A 20,195-nucleotide genomic window follows, 5' to 3' on the forward strand; every position below is an offset into this window, starting at 1 on the left:
TCGGGCACAGTCGGGCGGTCGGCCTCGGGCAGCAACTCTTCAGTTGGGAGATGAAGAGAGACTCGGATAGTGCGACCGTGGCCGGGGATCGTCCGACCGACGGTTGGAAGGGGATCAGAAGCAGGAGCAGAAAACTGGGAATGAATGGTTGAGGGTTGGACGGAATGACGAGCGAGCGGAAGGGTGCTGATCGGAGTAGCCTCAACTGGAGCAGCTGGCTCGTCCCAGTCAGAAGGCGTCCGGTCGGACGAAATGGTTTCGGCCTCAGGCGCCTTGCCTCGAGCGATTGCGGTGGGCCGGTCGGAGGGTTGGACCGTGGAGGTGGCAGAGCGCAGCAGAGTCTCCACCCGGCGCCTCTTTTGTAGAGGCTGCTCTTCCTCCCGAGCGAAACCTTCCTCGGGGGCAGTTGGTTCTCCGGGGGGGTGGCTCCGCTTGCCACGTTCTGTTGAGAAGCTTGAGCGGCCGACTCAGCTTGAGTCCCGCTCTCTCCTTCATGGGAGCCGACCGGCTGAATACCCAGCGCTTCCATTTCCTTGGCCGCCGCGGCCTCTAGCGTCGCCGCCTTTCTCTTCAGAACGCCGGCCATCACCGAATCCATGACGATGTCAGCTGCAGGAGAAAGAAAAGAAATCAGTTAGCAATTAAAGCAAATGCCCAAGCAAAATTCTTACCGAATCCGGTCGGAAGAGGAGTCCGTATAGGACTCAGGCCGAAGATGTACATCACTCCTTCGTGAAGAAGCTTGTTGATGTCAAGTCGCAGACCGGCTAGTATATTTGCAACGTGGAGATAGTCCGGTCGGGTCTTGAACTTCTTCAGTTCGGGAGTGGGAGGTAGGCTGACCTGCCACTGGGTCGGGAAGTTGGCCCGATCGGGCATACGGATGTTGAAAAAATAATCCTTCCAATATTTATTGGAAGTAGGTAACTTGTTGAAGAAGACTAAGCCAGGTCGAGCTTGGAACATGAAGGTGCCCGGCTCGGCTTGCTTGGGATAGTAGAAATAAAAGAAGACCTCCCGTCGGAGGGGGATGTTGTGAATTTTGAACAAAACAACAACACCGCAGAGAAGACGAAAGGTGTTGGGTACTAGACTGCCGAGCGGCACACCAAAAAAATTATAAACATCTACGATGAAAGGATGTACAGGGAACCGCAGACCGGCGGTAAATTGGTCGTGGAAGACACAGAAGGCTCCGCGCAGCGGCCTGTGCAGTCGAGCGGAAGGACCGGCTAAAAGAAGTTCGAAATCGCCGGGAATATCAAAATTATCAGTCAGGATATCAAAGTCACGCCGATCGAAGCGTGACTGCATGGTGGTGTACCATGGCCCAAGGGGCTGGTCTTCCAGATGAGAAGAACTAGCCATGGTCCGATCGGAAGGAATCGAAAAGGCAAAAAGGCAAAAGGAGGAAGACAGCGAACGAAAAGATATCCCGAGGATGAAAATATGGAAAAGGAATGTAAGGAAAGCACTGGAAACAAGGAAAGATGGCCTTACGATGAGAAGGAGCAGAAAGAAGGCGCCGGAGGTCGTCGGAAAGCAGAAGCGGAATCGCCGGAGCTCCAAAGCGCTGGGGGCAGGGGTCGAAATCGCAAAGGCAAACGCGAGAGAGAAGGAAACGAAGGATTTATAGGGTGGAGGCCGGGCGGTCTACACCGTCGGATCCAGGTCGCGGGAATCAAAGCGTGCATCGGGCCGTCCATTTCGAATCACTTCGATCACATCAAAGCACCATGCCACCGCCGCCGTGCGATGATGGCGTTGCGCCACATGGCATTCAACCATTCGAAGCATTTAATGAACGCATGCTCAGCCTTAATGTCGAAGATTGGCGCAGATTACGAGGAGATCCGAGGAAGGCCACTGGTGATTCACTCAAGGCCATCTCTGCGGTAGGCCGATCGGAGAATACTAGCCACCCGGCCAGACTCGCAGTCCAGTTAGTCGGACTAATCGCCTCCTTCTACTAGACTTGAAAGGGAGGCAAGTGATCCGGCGATAAGAACAGGGGACCCTCGTTGTAAGGGGTCAACGCCACGTGGAAGTCAAAGAGTCGGGCGGTCCATCGAAGAAGGTCGGACCAGCTAGGCCGACCGGAGAAAGGGGGCTGACCGACCGGGCGGCCTCCCGGTGTTTACTGAGGGCAAAATGCACCCCTATGGAAGTCGGGGTTCCGGCGCTCATTGGGCAAGATCGTAGGGCCGAGAGGACAGCACGCTCGGCCGAAGACATGAAGCATACTGCTAACAGTCGCCACACAACGCATTACCGATAATTTCCCAAGTGTACCATCATACATGACCGGTCGGACGTAAGGCAGACGTGGGCCGGTCGGATGCATGGCAGGAGTTCGGGGAAAAAGACAAGGGACATCTTCTGACAGCTGACATGCTTCGTGATATAGTCATACTCCAAATCACGCGACGTGGGGTTCCGCTGTCCCATCGAGGACATGCTTGGACTGTAGCAGTATGAGTCAGGTAAGCTCACTGACAAGCCCTTACTGGGGTATGGGCCACGGACACGTGTACACCTCGATATGTGTGCACTCGCTTCTCCGCTGCCCTATATAAAGGCCCTCATCCGTCGCCGGAGGTACGGGTTCTAATTCTTCGAGAGCCACTTTTCACTGCTTGCTTGCCTGACTTGAGCGTCGGAGGGTCGCCGCTGGGAACCCCTTCCCGGCCCGACTTCTGTGCAGGTTTGCCAGAACTTCGTGCAGCTAGTCGAAGATCCACACCAGCAGCCGGGGAGCGCCACGTGCCCAGCGTCCGTTGGTTCAGCATTCGGACAGGATCATACTACATACAAAATATATTGATCCACTTCTCCTTACAAAATATATAAATCAAGCAAAATATTCTTGCATACATATACCAATAAGTCACAAACTAGGGGTTGACGGCATTCTACAAGACCTTCGATTATGACCCAGTTATTTGCAGCGGCTGCATTTGATTTCTACCTTCTCGTTATGTTTAGACTCAATTCGTGTCTTCTTTCGCTTATCGGGTTGTACAAGACTACGGGGACATAGAACTATAATGTTGTATACTCCCCTAGGCCAAAATTCCTTGCTTCGACAAGAGTAAATACGATCCATGTAAGTGACATTCTAATTTTGTGAATGAAAGCAATGCTCACAATCTGGGAGTGTATCCATGTTCCAATGAATAATAACGACAATAGCATGTGAGCAAGGCAGTCCTGAATTTTGAAACTCCCGACAGTTACAATATTTTTTTTTCCAAATCAACAATGTATGAAACACCTTGTGTCTCTATTTCCATTTTAGATTAAGAGTAGGGGTGGACTTTATATGATCTAGCTTTCTCTCTCCTTGAATCCATTTCTTTGGTAGCATGAGGTGTCAAAGCAATATACTATTTCAATACTTCCTCCCTACGGTTAAAGAACCATTGTGCTACCTTTCTTCTGGTATTATCAATTAACCTGTTTATGGTAAGTTCACGTATATGCTTGAACAAAGCATTTAAACTCTCTACACAATTAGTGGTTAATATTGTGTACCTTCTCTTACTAAAGTGTGCATTAGCCCATCTTTTAGCATTAATATTCTGAAGCCACTTATGAGCATCTGGATGTTTTTCAAGCATATACTGCATTATGAGATCATATCATAGTATTGTGTTTACTCGTGTTGTTGTCCAAAACAAGTCTAAAGTTGACCAACTGTCAGTATCTGTTACCATATTGCAAGACATGTGATGATAATAGAAAGCATGATAAATTGTTGGGTAGACTTTCCTCACTACTGATATAATACCATAATGTCTATCTGATACAATGCTCATTGACTGTACATCAACACCAAAGAAGCTCTCCGTATGATCCAAAAATCACTCCCATGCAGACCTACATTCAACTTCAGCGATTCCAAAGGCAACTCGGAGAACATTGTCATTACCATCGATTTTTGTAGCCATCAACAATACACCCAGATACTTTTATCTTAGATGTGTGGCATCAATTCTGATCACTTTGCATAGATAAGACTTGAATACTCTTCAACAAGCTCCAAAACCCCAAATATAATGCTAGAATTGATTGTTACCATTCCTGTGTAGTGCCACATAGGTTTCAGAATTCCTGACTCTTAACTCACGCAGATATAGTGGAAGATCTTTATATGCATGGTCGTAATCTCCAATAACCTTTTTCATCATTTTCTCTCGGGCTATGTATGCTTTTCTGTATGATATGGTCACTTGAAACCTAGATTTTATATCTAATATAATCATACTTGATTTGTATTGTTCATTGAAACAAATTACTCTTCAACAAAAAACGCTACAAATGAGTAAAAGCATGCTTGATGATCAGCACTTTCCCTAATAGTGTCACATTAGTGTTCCTTTATATTTTCATAACAGTGAACTCTATATCCCCGACCAACTACTCTCCATGTACATGGTTAATAGAAGCAGACTGCTTTAACTCTATTTTTTCGGCTGTCAACTGGTTATATCTCATATGTTTAACCAAGACGGAAAAATTATCCAACAAAAAATTCATGCTCATCTGTTGCCTCTCCAATTGGCTTTTGTAGCAATCAAGAATTCATAATATATGAATCATCAACTATTAGTAACTCCTCTTCTAAGTTACCGTACTGCTCTGGGAAAAATTCATATTGTTCAATCTGCATATCATCAGCTAAGAATTCTTGTACATCTGTATTGCATTGTAATTCCTCTGCAATCCAGATATAATGCTCTTCCTCACTCCAAGTAGGCTCAAAGTATTCAACAAGTATCGTATAAGGATTCAAAATCTCATCTTCTTGGTTACTTGTTTCTTCATTTAGATCAAATATCAAATTGCTTGTATTTCTATTTATATTCCGCATACCACTATTCGCAAAAGATGATGGAATATTAGTTCTGGATAATTCTACTACATTAGCTCCATGTCCCACGATAGAATTTGCATCAAGCTTATTTCATATCTCAGAGAGAATTTCTTCAGTAATATGATCGTCTATGAAAAATAAATTATAAACTAAGTTAGCAAAGTTACAACTTCATAATCAAGTGTTGCTATAATTCAAAGAGCAAGTAACAATATATATGGTATATATACTAGATTTTCATAATTTATCAGTGAATTTTGACATAATCACACTAATGGACATAGGGTATTTAGATTTTTTGTAAAATCCCAATCACTATGAAGGGTTGAGCGAGGAGAATGTAGATATGTTGTCAAACCAAAGTTTTGATCAAGAATCATATCAGACCCACATTCAAGCTGAAAATTATTGTAACACTGGAGCACTTCTGGAGAACCTTAAATAAGCAATGGATAACACCATTGGAGTCCTTACAATACCAGAAACTCACAAGACTTAAAATGAGTGCAATCAGACATGTCTAGGTCAATTAGTGGATTTTGGTCAAAACCCACTAATAGACCTAGGGTATTTGGATTTCTGCAAACTCCTAATCACTACGAAGGGTTGAGCGAAGAGAAGGTAGATATAGTATCAAACCAATGTTTTGATCAAGGAACAAAGTGAGTCTGATATGGGATCATATCAGGTCCAACATGTTAATACATACCATTACCAAGGTCTAGTTAAAATTTAGCATCACAATAAAGCATCTCGCAAACTGATTAAGTAATGGAGGACACCATATTACAGGTGTTGTTCCATAATTCTCCACCACACATCCATGACCACTATAAATACAATTTTTGTAATCACCTTTTGCCACAAACGTGTACACTATTTATTTTTTACAATACAAACCAATTTACAGTGGCAAATTGATACGTGCATCGCTAAATCTTTATTTGTCTTCTTCTACCAATTTCACTCTTGCTTGAAATTTATCCTTCAACGACGATGTTCTTCAACAACGTTGTTCTTGAATGTTGTTGTCCTTTGAAGTTGCCTCTTGAACGACCTATGACAATACTCTTGCTCTAGTTACTCTTTTGCAATCCCGTCAAACTACAGGAAGGTAAGCATAAAGAGGTTCGTGATGATATCATATTTATAAGAACAAGAAGAAATATAGACAGAGAGAGAGGGTGAGACACATGATGAGGTGATGTGTATCCGAATCACAGAAATCACATTCTAATAAGAATGTGGTTTCGGATGTCTTAAAAAATAACATCTTTGGTAAATTCTAAATTCGACATGCATCTTTTGATAAATTACCCAATATTTAATGGGACATCTTTGATTATTTTTTTAAAGGATTTTTTTTAGACAATTTACATAATTTAAGACTTTTTTTATTTGTATTTCCAAGAGAGACCAGTCCAATTTGGAACCAGTAGTGTGATAAACAAAGATGGATGACAAGTGATGCCTTTTTCCCATCTTCTGACTCACTCCAAGAGCAGTAGTTTAATATCAGTTTCTTGTCCATCAGATGATTCAACAAATTAATGGTAATAATGCTAACAATAGTCTTTTTTTTTGCATTTAATTTTAATATATTTTAAGAGAGAAAAAAAGAGTGCAAACCATTACGACGATGACTGTAAAACTCAAGAAATAAACTTTTTAAATTGACTTTTCTACAAATAATTTTTAGCTTTTAACATTGCTTTTCGACCCATAAACTTAAATTAAATCGAGGATTTAACTATATTTACAGACTTTTCTCCGGTTCTTCAGTGTGCATCGATATCTGCATTTTTTAATTCATTATATCTTCCTCAAACATACTAAAAATTTCTGCAAACAGACAAAAACATTGAATCTTTCATGGAGACAAGAGGAAGAAATCAATGCATCGAAGTTGAGAACAGTGCCGTGGCCCCAGTTCTTCAAGAAGCATTTTATTTTCTTTTCTCTCTTTTTTTTATTATCATTTTTATGTCTCAAGTTTAATTATATCAGTGAGTTGATTATATGATTTACAGAGGCTTTATGCTTAATCCATAGTATGTTTGCTCAAGCAATCATTGTTCAAAGAACAGCTATAATCAAATCATCAGCAGAAATGTTTCTTGACTTCTCTTAAACTGATTCTGATGATAAATTCTGAAAGCTGATCATTAAATCAATAGAACAGTGAGTAGTTTGATGAACATACATTTACAGTCTACGACACAGTCACAAACACAGTAGAGTTTCATAACCAACAACATCTTTACAAAGTTCAAACTTTTGATCAACTATACCCACAATTCTCCTCTGCAAATCCTAACCTCGATCCCACGGTATCATACACCACCCTCAGATTCTTCTGCTGGTAGTTCCCAATGATCCCAACCTCATCCTCATAAGCGAGGCTCGCGAAGGCCAAGCATGCTTGAGATGCATCTTGCTTCACCAAGTAGAGCACACCACTGACGTCCACTTCAACCTCTGCATCCCCTTGGAACGCAAACCTAATGTTTGGGATGCTCACTTCCTTGTATCCAGCCAAGTCGAAGCAAGTGTCTAGTATTGAAAAGTCCGGCGCGGGCGGGAACCCGGAGAATTGCCTCGAGAATTCATCCTTCACCAGTTTGTAGACTGAAGGGGCAAGCCGAGTGATCACTGTCCCGGAGTCTATCAACACCTTGGTGCTGAATTGGTCTTGAAGTGCCACTCCACCGATGCTCATGCCGGTGAGGTTGAGGAAGTAGGAGGATGAGTCAGGAAGCATGTTAGTGAACACGACTGGTGTCAAATTCTTGAAGGTATCGTAGGCACTGCCCAAGATCAAGGAGCCCGATGAGTCGAATTCCTGAGTTGGGAGACAGTAGGAGAAGACACCTCCGAATCGAGGTGTTGTTTGAGAGATCAGAGAGAGCTGAGCCCTGCCGAGCCCCATGAGACCGGAAGTCCCGCCGAACATGCCTCCGTTGCTTCGCCCACACCCGAACACAAACCCTTCCACTGAGACGCTAGCCAAGCTGATGCTGTCCCTGGCCAACACGCCGTTGGTGTAGGATCCATCCCCGTAACTGAGCTCGTAGTTGCAGCTCGGCCGGTCGGAGCCGCACACGCCGGAGATTCCAGTGGCCGCCCGTAGGGAATCGCAGGTGGAAGTGTTGCACGGGATGGGCTGGTAGGAAGGTGAGGCGGCAGGGTCGAAGAGAGGGTCTTCCTGGCTGTAGCAGGACTTGCACGGCACGCACTGAACCCAGGTCAAGTCGCTCCCGGTGTCCACTATCACCGTCATCTGCTTGCCGGCGAGCTCGATTGTGACGATGTAGTTCTGAGTTTGAACCTTGGCTCCGGAGTTGAGAGGGAGTCGAGCTTCTAGTGAAGCTGCTTCTGCTCTGTTTGCCACTGTATTGCCCAAGCCCAACCGGGACTGCAAAGATCGAACTCTGGCATTGTCGCCGGCTAAAACCTTCCAAGTCGCGTCCTTTCTTCCTTGTTGCTTCACTTCTAAGATTGTTGCACCAGCTACTCTTCCTGTCACAAAGACAGTAAACCTTAAATTTGTTCAAGGCTGAGCAGGTATGAACTAATTAAACTCACTCGATCTCTGCGGAAGGCATTTCTCAGAAGTTTTAGTAACCTCGAGCTGAAATCGCGGCCGCAAAACAAGAACTTTCTTCTCTCCAAGAAAAGAAACACCACCGCCTGCAGCAACCACAAGAACAAGAGGAAGGAAGGCAAACCAGGAGGTGGCAGCTCTGATCCCGACCATCAGAACACTCATCGAAGAGTTGGGAAGGAGAGGAGGAGGAGGAAGAAGGAAGAAGGAAGAAGGAAGAAGGAAAAGGAAAGGGAATAGGGAGGATGGACGGAGAGATTCTTAATTGTAGTGGAATTTGGCATGGAAACAAAGGAGAAGGGGCTGGCAAATCGGACCTACTCCACAGTGGATGGCAAAAATTATTGGGGCTTCACGTGCATGACCTCCCACAGACACAGAGCTCAGCGCAGTGCTCTGTCCCATTAGGTTGGTTATCTGCTGCCATGGCCATGAAGAATTCCTGCAAAGTATTTGGGCACACTGCCTCGTGATGTCATCCGGGAGCTTTCTTCTTCCTCTTCCTGCAACAGTAAACCCGTGAACAGGGAATGCCGATGCTCCAAAGCACCATTGAAGCTCGTTCAAATGGATGAGGGATTGAACTACAGCCTTCATGTTTAACTCATGAGTTGATTGATTAGCCTCGAGCTTTCAATGTCGTGGTGGTGTTTCCTATGTTTCCTCATGATCGAGGAGACCAGGGCCTGAGCAATGTGGGGGCATGAGGACGGCATCGAACAGGCTCCCATGGCCTCGATCCTGAGCTGAGCTGAGCTGAGCTGGGAGATATAAATGAGATGGATAATTTACAAAATCATCCACTAAGTTTAAGAAACACTCACATTTAACTTTTTCTCTAAAATACTCAAATAAAAATTAAAAAGACATCCTAAATAATAATAATAATAATAATAATAAATCAAATGGACACTAAAATAAATTGAAAAAAAACACTTATCGTATGCTTTATTTTTATAATACCTCTTATTTTAATGCTATTACACCGCTACTGATAAACAATATAAAGTGTAAGCATTATCTACTATCTATTTTTTATTTTTAATATTATTGTAGTTACTATGAGTAGCTAATATAACATGTAACACTTGATATAATAACATTGTAGTATTATAACAACTACTTAAAAGTTTTTATGACTATTTAAAATAATTTTAATATCATTTTGATGGTAAAAAATATTGATATAATAGTATTTAAAGATTAAAATATATGATTCAATATTTTAGGATTTACAATTTAGTTATAAGTACTAGCAGCTATCGAGTATTACAATATGATAAATCATCTATTTCACTTTAATCAAATTAAAACTTAAAAATAAATTCTAAAAGAAGATTTTTTTTAAAAAAAGGACGTCCATTTCATGTATATTTTTCAATTTTGGACTCTTTAATTTGTCCCTAAAATACTCTTCCAACAATGAACCGGTTCGGCCTATATTGATTTGGATCGGACCGGAATAAATCGGTTGACTTTTCGTTAAACTTTCCAGCTAGATCGACTGCAGGATAAATCGTATGCCTCTGCTCCGTCTCCGCTCTCTTTCTGTCGCTCATGTCAATGGCTGCCGTGCTGAGAACGCCGTCGCTATTCGTCTCCTCGCCGGCGGCGGCGACCCGCGCGGCTCATGCGCAGGCACCGAGGAGTCTTACGTACCCTTTGTCGAGGCAGAAGCCGTCGTGTGCTTTGAAGCCAAAGCAGGCCTCTGCCGTTGAATCCCCTCTCCGCTTCCCTAGGTTTCGGCTCTTTACCGCGTACGGGGACCTCACGGAGGCGGAACAAAAGGATGAAACTCCGGAAAAGGTACCATCTTTTTGTTTTTCCTTTTTTCTAATTACTTGGGTGTAAATGGGAGACCTTGTTGCTGAAATTGCTGTTTGTGAATTGATTGGTACTTCTCCGTTTTTGAATATTTATAATTCATGGAGGGTTTCTTATTTCAGACGATTTGCGCATTCGGTTAGGTATATATTACTTAGTTTTGATGTTGTTTGTTTCATTGTATAATACATCTTAGTTTGATGGCCAATTTTAGAGGATTTTCGATAGGATGCCAGTGAATGATGATTTATGTTTTTTGAAAGAGGTTCTAGGAACATTTTCCCATCAGATTGGAAGATCATAAGAAGCTAGTTTACTGACTTGCCCAAGTGTGAATTTTCCCTTTGATTTGTTGTGATGAACAAGCTGAATTTTGTATTATTTGATAGGATTTGAAAAACAAATTAGGGGACATGAAACAGGACAACAATGTCTCACTGATTTGTTAGACTGGTCATAGCAATAATATGCTGATCTTATATGAGAGTGCCGCCCTGGCTTGTGGATTAAGAACTATTCCAGTTCTCTCTGTTGTGTTTTTACTCTTCTTGAATACCTAGATTCATGAATTCAATCATCGTTTGGGTGTTTGTTATTCTAAATTGCTTGTCAAAGCTTAGATTTGGAGACCATGTTCCTCTGAGCAATATTTATACTGCATGTTTGGTTTTCAAGAATAGCTAATTCTTGCGGGGTAGTCATTCCGGAGTTTGGTTACATGACCCTAGAATACCAAGTTAGATAGAATCTTTATTCCTTTGCTCTTATTGAATGCAAATCAAAGTGTGGAAAGATGGTTTGATTATATTTTTTGTAACCTTGTGTAGATTGGGTTCCTTCCTAACAGCTTAAACCTTTGGAATAAGTGTTTATGAGTTTGGTTGTACAAAGTTTATATATGTCTTGCACTCTTGCAATTTGGTCCTCAATCAAGCTTGTTGGGGCTTGATCTCAAGGGGATGCTAAACCAAAAAAATGAAACATGATCCTTTTTCTAATACCTTGTACTTTGGGATATTCATTGTTAGAATCATCATAATGACCAAGCTATTTTGGTCCCAAGTCCCAACTTAAGCTTGGGATACTGAATAGCATGGCTTATAAATTGTTCCCAGCTTTTGGCATGGGCAAAACTTATAGTATCTCCCACTGTTCGGCATTTGAAATGGTCTAGAACCACAATCCTAATCTTCCTCGCTGTTTATTTTCATTCCTTGATGAGATCAAGACCAGCACTATTTTTCCCTTCAGAGCAACACCAACAAATGACCAATGCTCATCTCCCCTTCATGTAGGGCGAGTCCTTTAACATTGATATGTGTGACTCATCTCCCTTCTTATCGAGGTCTTCCTCCTCAAATGAATCTCCAGTGCTCCTTCTCCTCTTATTAGGGTGAGACTAGATCCCCTTCTATTGCAATCAGGGCTTTCTCCTTCTTCACCTGTTATGGCTTTACACATGAACCAACATCGCATGCAGCATGGCCTGCACAACATGGGTACATCTCATTTTAGTTGGGAACTGATACCATGGCATGGAACTAGATTTAAACCTTGCTCAATGGTAGGATCATAGTTGTGAAAAGTGTGCGCCTAGGCGCGCCATTTGTGCTTGGGTAGTGACCAAGGCATAGTGCTTGAATGAAGTATGTGTGCTTAAACACACATCTTTGAGAGGTTATGATGCACTTAAGGCATGATTTTTCTCACTTTATTGAAGTTTTTTTTTTTTTTAAGAAGTCCAATCCATACCTTTAAATACCCCTTAAATTAATTTGGTTGCATTAACTTGCATGCATGCGGCACATTTTCTTGCTTGACTCTTCCTCTCCCTTGGAAAATGAACATCAACCTAACTTAGTCCCTTGAAAACTTATATCTTATCTTGCATGACTCTTCCTCTCCTCTAAAAAATCAGCATCAACCTCCCCTCTCCTCCACTCCCTTCTCAAATGTGAAGTCTTCTCTCATCTACAACATTAGCATCAATCTTCTAAATTTGGTTACACTTTTTTGCTTTGATACTTTTGTTTCGTCGTAATGGTATATTTTTTTCCTCACAGATTTAAGTTGATAAGTTTTCTTATCGGTTTTATTTTTCTCTCACAGAATCAAATTATAAATTTGTTTAGAAGTACATTCTAATGCTTCTGTTTTTTCGTTCCTCATAAATTCAACTTGTAAATTAGTCTAGAATTTTCATTCCACTAATTTTGTTTTTTCTTTAATTTGAAGTTTGATTTTGATTATGAAGATAAACTATTTCAATATTTGAATGTTAGTGAATTTTATATTTACATTATTGTTTAATAGTTTGTGAAATATTTGAATTTTGTTAGTGAAATATTTTGGCAGAAATTCCCTATATATGTTTGAGTTGTAAAAATTTATACCGTGTCTTACTTCGATAAGACGTGTGCCTCACCTTGCGCCTAGTGCCTCAGGCCCACAGCACCTATATGCTTTCAGACATCTCACACCTCAAATAATTATGAGTAGGATAATATCCATTTGGCCAACACCAAATATTTGGAATATACAATAGTGAGCTAAGGGGTTATCCAATCAAAGCTCAATAATGTCTTTAGCTCTCATGCTTTCACATGTTAGCCTGGATTCAAGAATATTTGATATAATTGAGTGCAAATATGTAGGGGAAAAGCCTTTTAAGGAAATCTAGGAACCATTTCTGAAGATTCTGACTAATATTTAAGGGTGAGATACATGGAAACTAAGAAAGAAAGGAAGTGGCTCTTGAGAATCTTTAGCAGAAGAGAAAAAGGATGAAATTACGAAATGAGGAAAAGGGAAAACTAAGGGCTATAGCAAGGAAATTGAGTTAACATGTTTTTTTAAAGCTTAAGTTTATGTTCTACTGTGAATACTGTTTATTTTTGAGTTCATGCATGTCATCGGGGAAGCTCAGTACATCCATACTAAAAGTCCTACTCTCACAGGAGCATTCCGGTGAAGAAGTTTCTTCAGATGATGAAACAACTGATGCTGAAATAAATGACGCAGAAGAGACAGTTGCTTCAACTGTAATGTTGTCTCTGCAGGCATACAAAGATGCTTTGGTTAATAGAGATCAATCTAAAGTTGCTGAAATAGAGTCCATTCTTCTGTCAATCGATGCTGAGAGGAACACTCTTTCATCTAAAGTTGCTTCTCTATTGGAAGAACTGTCAACAGAAAAGGACCGAGTTATTCGGATCAGTGCTGATTTTGACAATTTCAGGAAAAGGACAGAGAGAGAGAGACTTTCTCTGATGACCAATGTGCAAGGTGAAGTAATAGAGAGTTTATTGCCTGTGTTAGACAGCTTTGAAAGAGCTAAATCACAGATAAAGGTGGAAAGTGAGGAAGAAGAGAAAATTAACAACAGCTATCAGAGCATTTATAAGCAGTTCATGGAGATCTTGGCATCTCTTGGTGTGGAGTCCGTCAAAACTGTTGGGTGTCCATTTGATCCATTGGTAAGTATTTTTGGCTTTCTTTCTGTTGAAATAATATGTTAGACGTGATGCTCATTTGGCATAAGCTTGCTTTTCTTGCCAAATTTGAGAAAAAAAATTGGCGCCGTTAGATCATTTTAATCCCTGTGTGCATTTGTCATGGGAATTATGTAGTTCCAAAGTAGTTAAAATTTAGGGTAACTCGACCAACAGCTTCTCACAGGGGCAATTTTACCTTAATTTACATTTCTAATACTGGTTTATTATATCAAGTTTAAAAGAATATAATGAACTTTATCCTTAATTAATTGTTTATGAATGAATGATACTGATATCAAATAGAATAATTATTTGGGGGGTATGTAATTGATAGAATAAAACAAGAATACCGATTCCTTAGTTTGGTTTATGGACTGGAATAAATGGATTATTTTCATTTCTATATTTTATCTGAGTAGTGATTCAATTATACTCTTAGTCCGTGGAATCAGTTTTTGCTAAGGAACAGAGTTATTCAGAGAGAATAAAATTGACAAAGAATAAAAATGTATTCTCCTTGGATTGATGCATGGAATTGAATAGATTGATCATTTTTGTATTTGGTTGTAGTATGTACAAATAATAGATAAGAAGTAAGTCACCACAATGATAAAATATTCTTTCAAGTATAGTAGTTCACTTGACTCATTTGGTTTGTGTGTTCAGTTCTCACCTACGCATTTGTTCTGCTCAGCCCATCGATAATCTAATAGACCTCTTAACTCATCGAAATCCTGCTGACCCATTTGCCTTGTCTGGTCCTCAATCTACTCTTCCGACTTGGTCCTATTGCTTTTCTTGCCAATTTGTCCATATTGATTGTATCCACTTTCTTTTTTATAACTAAACATAGGAGTCTGTTGGAGTTTTTACAGAATAGAATAACTATTCCAATGAACCAAATGCCCCATTACTGAAAACACACTTCAAACTGAAGCCAGCAAACATCTAAGTTTGCTTTGGTTAGAAGGGGTCCTTTAGGACCATATTTATTCATATCAGTGGTAATTGTATTAATTTTTCCTATCATCCTGCCTCTTCATCTAAGCCTGGGAGAGGGTGTTGTTATAAGAAACCACTAATATTGTTCTCTTCTCACTTCTTTCATTAGCCAATCTGGCTCTTGTCTCGTATTGTGACTGCAGTGAGAGAAGTCCTCTTCACATTCTTAGTTTGTCACAGAGTTTTCAACCCAACCAACAGGTTGCACGCTTCTTTTTCATCTGTCATCACCAAAACCTTTCTTGCACACCAATTCCATGAACTATGCATCCAACAAAGGTCCATTCTATTGTCTCTATGAAATGCTTCCTATTGCATTTAGTTTCTTTATATATACTTGTGCATTTAACTTCTTTGTTTTATACTTGTGGATATTTTTTTTCCCTTTGCTTACAAGTTTGTAATTTGCTTTTGAAGCTTCACGAGGCGATAGTGCAGGAGGAATCATCGGAGTATGAGGAGGGCATCATAATCCAAGAATTCCGTAAAGGGTTCAGACTTGGGGAAAGGCTGTTGCGCCCATCAATGGTGAAGGTCTCTGCAGGTCCAGGCCCAGAAAAGGGGGGAGACGGTGTTGTCGCGGCATCAGACAATGGTGAAGAAAGTGAAAACATTGAGGATGATGAAGATTCCGAGTAAATTGCAAAATTAAATTTCTGCCCAAAAGCTAAACTTATTCAACAAACAGATGTTGTAAATTGCGGTTCCAGAATCTTGCAAGTTTTTCATTTGTTGAGAAAAAATCGGATAACTTTATGCTGCATTGTAAGTTTTGAAGTGAGCATTCAGCTAATTGTCATTTATACTCTTTAAGCAACTTCTCTTCGGATGCTTCTACAAAGGTGTGTTGTATCCAGAGTTTCTCAAAGTTGCTTGAGTTATCCTAGTCCCACATTTTGCCCTTGATTTTTATTTTGTAAGATTGATTGATAGGTCAGGTATCTAAACCTTTACAAGCCCAATTAATTTGAAAGGTGGGTGGCTTTTTCTTAGTTCGTCCATCGGATAAATTTGAAAGCACAAGCAGTTTCTTGTCCAACAGTTGATGTGTCAGATTTTTCATCCTCTTAGATGAAAATGCATCCGGGGTAATACACCCTAGTTGAAATTTGAATTGTGGGTGTTTGGTCTTACCATCTGATTAATCATAGGATAAACTGTTCGGTTTGACATTCTACCCACTAAGTCATCTCGGCTTCACTAGTAGTGAACTTGGAATACCTGGGAAACACATCCTGTCTCTTGCCATCCCACCAAACTTTGACATTGTATTGATGGGGAGATCATGAAAAAAAAATTGATAATATCGATCATTATCTAATAATTTTGAAGCCATTTGTGGTTTCAGAAGGGTTCTAATGATCATCTTGTTTATAAATTAGAAAATACTATCATAAATTTTAAAATGGAATGCTTAGTTTCATAAACCCAAGGTTGACCTCAATCCTTTGATTTAATCAGCCGGCCGAATCTAAATTTAAGAATGATAACTTCAATATAACTGTTTTATTCTTCATTTTTGCTGATTAAACACAAGCATCTGATCCAATTTTACAACACTAATCGAGGCACAACAAGAACAATTCGAGGAAGAACAATCGACAATCTGAAGACTCGCTCTGCATTTCGATCTGTTCATCGTCCCCACGCATGCCAGGCTGCCAGTAAAGACCGTGTCAATAATCAATATCCATTCAATTTGCTCATTTCTGTAATTTCTTCAGCGGAAATTAATCGATAATTCAAGTGATTACCTGATCTGGTGACGCTCTGGCGGCTGTCGTCGTATCCGATCGCCCAAAAGAAGTATCCTCCGAGGCGGCGGCGGCGCGCGAATCCGACCTTCCTGGCCACCGACCACGCGTCGTCGTAGCCAATCCAGCTCGTGCCGGCGTAGGAGTAGGCCGCCGTCAGTACTTGGTCGTGCACCACCGTCGCGTTGTTGTTCCGATTGAAATCCACCACCTCTGAGTACAATAGCACGCCGTTATCTCCTGGACCCACGGCCACAGCCGGCGCCCCCACCCCGTGCTCCGCCGCGTTCCTCAGCTCCCACGTCCGCCCGTAGAGCGGCATCCCCAGGACCACTTGTTTCGCCGGCATCCCCGCCGCCACCCACGAATCCACCCCGTAGCTGCCGCTGATGTTGCTCCTCGGGTCGTACCACGCCGCGTGCTCCCCTGTCGCGGACGTGTCCCACGAGCCGTGGAAGTCGTAGCACATCACGTTGATCCAGTCGAGCGCCGCCGCCATCTGCGGCACCGGGTAACTCCGGCCGTCGCCGAGCAAGAACCGCGAGGCGAAGTAGACGGCCGCCGTGAGCAGAAGCCGCGGGCGCCCCGTGGTCGCGGCCTCCCGCTCGGCCTCGGCTCGCCACTCGAGGAGGAGCGTCGCCAAGTCAGACATCTCCCCGGCGTCCCGCGGGAACTCCCAGTCGAGGTCGAGCCCGTCGAGGTCGTATCGCCGGGCCACGGCGATGGTGGAGTCTATGAAGGCGGCGCGTGCGGAAGCGCGGGCGGCGAGGATGGAGAAGGCAGAATCGCTGTCGCCGCCGCCGATGGAGAGCAGGGCTTTAACGGGCGGGTGGGTGAGGCCGCGGTTTCTAGGGGCGTGGGCGGCGGCGGAGAAGTTCCGGAGCATGAGGTCGTCGTCGGCGGTGACGTTTAAGCGGAAGGTGGATGACTCGACTTGGACGAAGGCGTAAAAGAGGTGGGTGAAGAGGGAGCGGTCGACGGAGGAGGGCGGCGAGTAGGAGAACGTCCACGTCGGCCAGTAGCCGGCCTTGATCGCCGGATCAGGAGCACGGTAGGCGGTAACAGAAGGCGAGAAGAAGAGAAAGAGAAGGAAGAAGGCAATGTGTTCTTTCCAAGCCGCCATGGTCGGAAGCTCGAACTCAAACATGACCGGGGAGTAGCAACACCATGGACGAACTCGCAATTTATACGTCTCAAACCGCTGGTTAAAGTCAACGTCGCTGACTAAACTAGTCAAAGAAACGCATTCAATCCCAAGGAGCCGACCATAGTGCAGCATGGACCAGTTTGAGTTTCTAGATGCCTAATATCTAGATGAGCATCCATATCTGGTGACGACGAGAGCGTTATGAAGAAAAAATAATAATAATAAATTTGAATAGTCTCGTGATTCAGTCCAATAAAATTTTTCAATTCATCATTAAAATAAATCAAAAAATAAGAGTATTATGAATCTAGATGATAATTTACATATTCTAATATAAAATTATGTAAAAATTTTCAAGTAGTACGAATGATTAAAATATGAAATATTATCAGTACATCCAAGTATAACTTTCTTCATATTTTAACTATCTATACTAATTATTAATAATTATTTATAATTTATTTTTTTCATATCAATCTTAGAACGGATTGATAGCATGAACAAATCATCTTTTATCAAATGAAATAGGGAAACTTTGCCATGTGATGAGAGAGTTGCGAAAAGAATTTTGTCCATTGACATTTTCCTAAAAACAAAAGGAAAATGTCAAAAGATTATCTCCGATGACAAGTCATCCTTTGACTCTCTGGGCAATTAACCATGCCGTTCATAACTAACACTTGGTCAACAGGACGACTCTGTAATAGAGATGGAAAGATAAGATTTGAGAAGAAGAAGATGATGAGTATCAAAGTCAACTGGGAGTTAAGTGCATGAATTGATCAGATACGTTGAGAAAAAGGAAGAGCACAATGGCGCATTGAGAATTGAGATCAAGGCGACGCGAGTGGATAAATAATGGATTGGGTAGGTTTGAATTTTATTTAATTTATTATCAAAGTAAAACCTCCTTAACACATTTTTATTTTTAAAAATATCTTTATTTTAATATTGTTATAGAAATTAGACACAATAGATATTACAATTTAATATGAACATTTCAACTATAATCAATATAAATAATATTAATTATTATTATTATTTTTAATTTAGGTAGCTTTGGGTTTAACCCCACACATTAGTATAAATTTAGAAAGTACAAGTGGGAATTTTGACATAATACTTGATTGTCACCGGTTGTTTAAACTCCTAGAGTATTTAACATAAATTTAGGAAGCAGTGAGTCATCGCCGATCTGGAATTGAAGAACCAGGAGACTCGACGGCTCGCACAAAAGCTTAAAGAAGTCGAGAACTATCTGATCACCGATCGATTGGAGAGGAGTCTTTGAATAAGAAGTTCAAGGAGATTGAGGACGCTCTGGAGGCCTCCCGCACTGCTCTGAAGACTTACCAGGAGGCCGAGCCCAGCCGCTTCAAGATGATGATGTTAGAGTGTATACTAAAAGCCTAGCTTTTGTATAAACATTTATTTTATAAATAAATAATCACATTGGTCAAATATCTACATTTATATGCTAAGTGTAGTTGTTCAATTAATTTATATTGTAGATAACATGGTGTGTGGTGTCACACACAGAAGATCATGTTATCAATTCCTTATAAATTATAAACAGTAGCTCACGACTAAGATAGAAAGGAACAAACCATTGGAATAGTCGTAGTGTACTTTGATATTAGTTTATCTTAACTATAAAAATTACACTAGTACACTCTAAGTGTATTGAGCAGGACCTTCCAATGGTTTGTTCCTTTCCATTATGGTCGTGAGTTACTGTTTATAATTTATAAGGTACTGATAACATGATCCTCTGTGTGTGACATCACACACCATGTTATCTACAATATAAATTAATTGAACAACTACATTTATCATAAATGCAGATATTTGACCAATGTGATTCTTATTTCTAGATAAATGTTTATACCAAAAGCTAGGCTTTTAGTATACACTCTAACAAAAGTAACCCTAGACAAGGACATTGGACTGCAGTAAAGCATATATTAAAGTACCTTAGAGGAACTAGAGATTATATGCTAGCTTACAAGGCAGTTAATTTGGTCCCTGTGGGTTGCATGGATTTTGACTTCCAATCGGATAGGGACAATAATAAGTCAACCTCGGGGTTTTGTGTTTACTTTAGGAGGTAAAGTCATAACTATGGAAGAGTGATAAGCATAGGTGTTTTTCTGGACTCCACCATAGAAGCTTAGTATATGGCAAGCCTCTGAGGAAACCATAAAAGCTGAATGACTTAATTACCTCAAGATAGACTTAGATATGATTTCTACTTTGTCCAAAGATTATTACAATTTATTGTAATAATAATGGTGTAGTAACAAACTCGAAGAAACCATGAGTCTATAAGGCAAGTAAACACAATAGAGCGCAAGTACTACCCAATACGAGAAATCGTATAAACGAGGAGAAGTTGTTGCCGCCTAGAATGCATCAGATGATGACCTATAGATCTTTTCACTAAGGTCCTTAAGGCGAGAGCTTTTGATGGACATGTTGAAGGGTTGGGAATCAG

The 20,195-nt window shown here is 41.2% G+C and overlaps 3 protein-coding genes across 3 annotated transcripts; 1 reads left to right on the forward strand and 2 right to left on the reverse strand.

Moving 5' to 3' along the window:
• Nucleotides 1-7,041: 7,041 nt before the first annotated feature.
• On the reverse strand, nt 7,042-8,888 carry LOC122046633 (aspartyl protease family protein At5g10770-like). The gene is made up of 2 exons (XM_042607415.1): nt 8,462-8,888; nt 7,042-8,395 (listed from the first exon to the last, which is right to left on the reverse strand). The coding sequence occupies exons 1-2, from the start codon at nt 8,643-8,645 to the stop codon at nt 7,158-7,160; spliced, it is 1,422 nt and encodes a 473-aa protein (XP_042463349.1). The 5' UTR covers nt 8,646-8,888; the 3' UTR covers nt 7,042-7,157.
• Nucleotides 8,889-10,003: 1,115 nt separating this feature from the next.
• On the forward strand, nt 10,004-15,528 carry LOC122046634 (protein GrpE-like). The gene is made up of 3 exons (XM_042607417.1): nt 10,004-10,286; nt 13,262-13,780; nt 15,218-15,528. The coding sequence occupies exons 1-3, from the start codon at nt 10,038-10,040 to the stop codon at nt 15,437-15,439; spliced, it is 990 nt and encodes a 329-aa protein (XP_042463351.1). The 5' UTR covers nt 10,004-10,037; the 3' UTR covers nt 15,440-15,528.
• A 758-nt stretch (nt 15,529-16,286) lies between these two features.
• On the reverse strand, nt 16,287-17,702 carry LOC122049371 (class V chitinase CHIT5b-like). Its single transcript, XM_042610762.1, has 2 exons — nt 16,555-17,702; nt 16,287-16,458 (listed from the first exon to the last, which is right to left on the reverse strand). Exons 1-2 carry the CDS (start codon nt 17,699-17,701, stop codon nt 16,436-16,438), a joined length of 1,170 nt encoding a protein of 389 aa, XP_042466696.1. The 5' UTR covers nt 17,702; the 3' UTR covers nt 16,287-16,435.
• Nucleotides 17,703-20,195: the final 2,493 nt, after the last annotated feature.

This window comes from Zingiber officinale, chromosome 2B (assembly GCF_018446385.1).
Source record: "Zingiber officinale cultivar Zhangliang chromosome 2B, Zo_v1.1, whole genome shotgun sequence".
Taxonomy (NCBI): domain Eukaryota; kingdom Viridiplantae; phylum Streptophyta; class Magnoliopsida; order Zingiberales; family Zingiberaceae; genus Zingiber; species Zingiber officinale.

Bases quoted from the DNA above. Each gene is read 5' to 3' on its own strand.
- LOC122046633 (XM_042607415.1), bottom strand. From the start codon at position 8,645: ATGAGTGTTCTGATGGTCGGGATCAGAGCTGCCACCTCCTGGTTTGCC. The intron at 8,396-8,461 runs GTGAGTTTAATT...TCTTTGTGACAG, and splicing joins ATGCCTTCCGCAGAGATCGA to GAAGAGTAGCTGGTGCAACA.
- LOC122046634 (XM_042607417.1), top strand. From the start codon at position 10,038: ATGTCAATGGCTGCCGTGCTGAGAACGCCGTCGCTATTCGTCTCCTCG. The intron at 10,287-13,261 runs GTACCATCTTTT...CTACTCTCACAG, and splicing joins AGGATGAAACTCCGGAAAAG to GAGCATTCCGGTGAAGAAGT. The intron at 13,781-15,217 runs GTAAGTATTTTT...TTGCTTTTGAAG, and splicing joins GGTGTCCATTTGATCCATTG to CTTCACGAGGCGATAGTGCA.
- LOC122049371 (XM_042610762.1), bottom strand. From the start codon at position 17,701: ATGTTTGAGTTCGAGCTTCCGACCATGGCGGCTTGGAAAGAACACATT. The intron at 16,459-16,554 runs GTAATCACTTGA...CTTTACTGGCAG, and splicing joins CCAGAGCGTCACCAGATCAG to CCTGGCATGCGTGGGGACGA.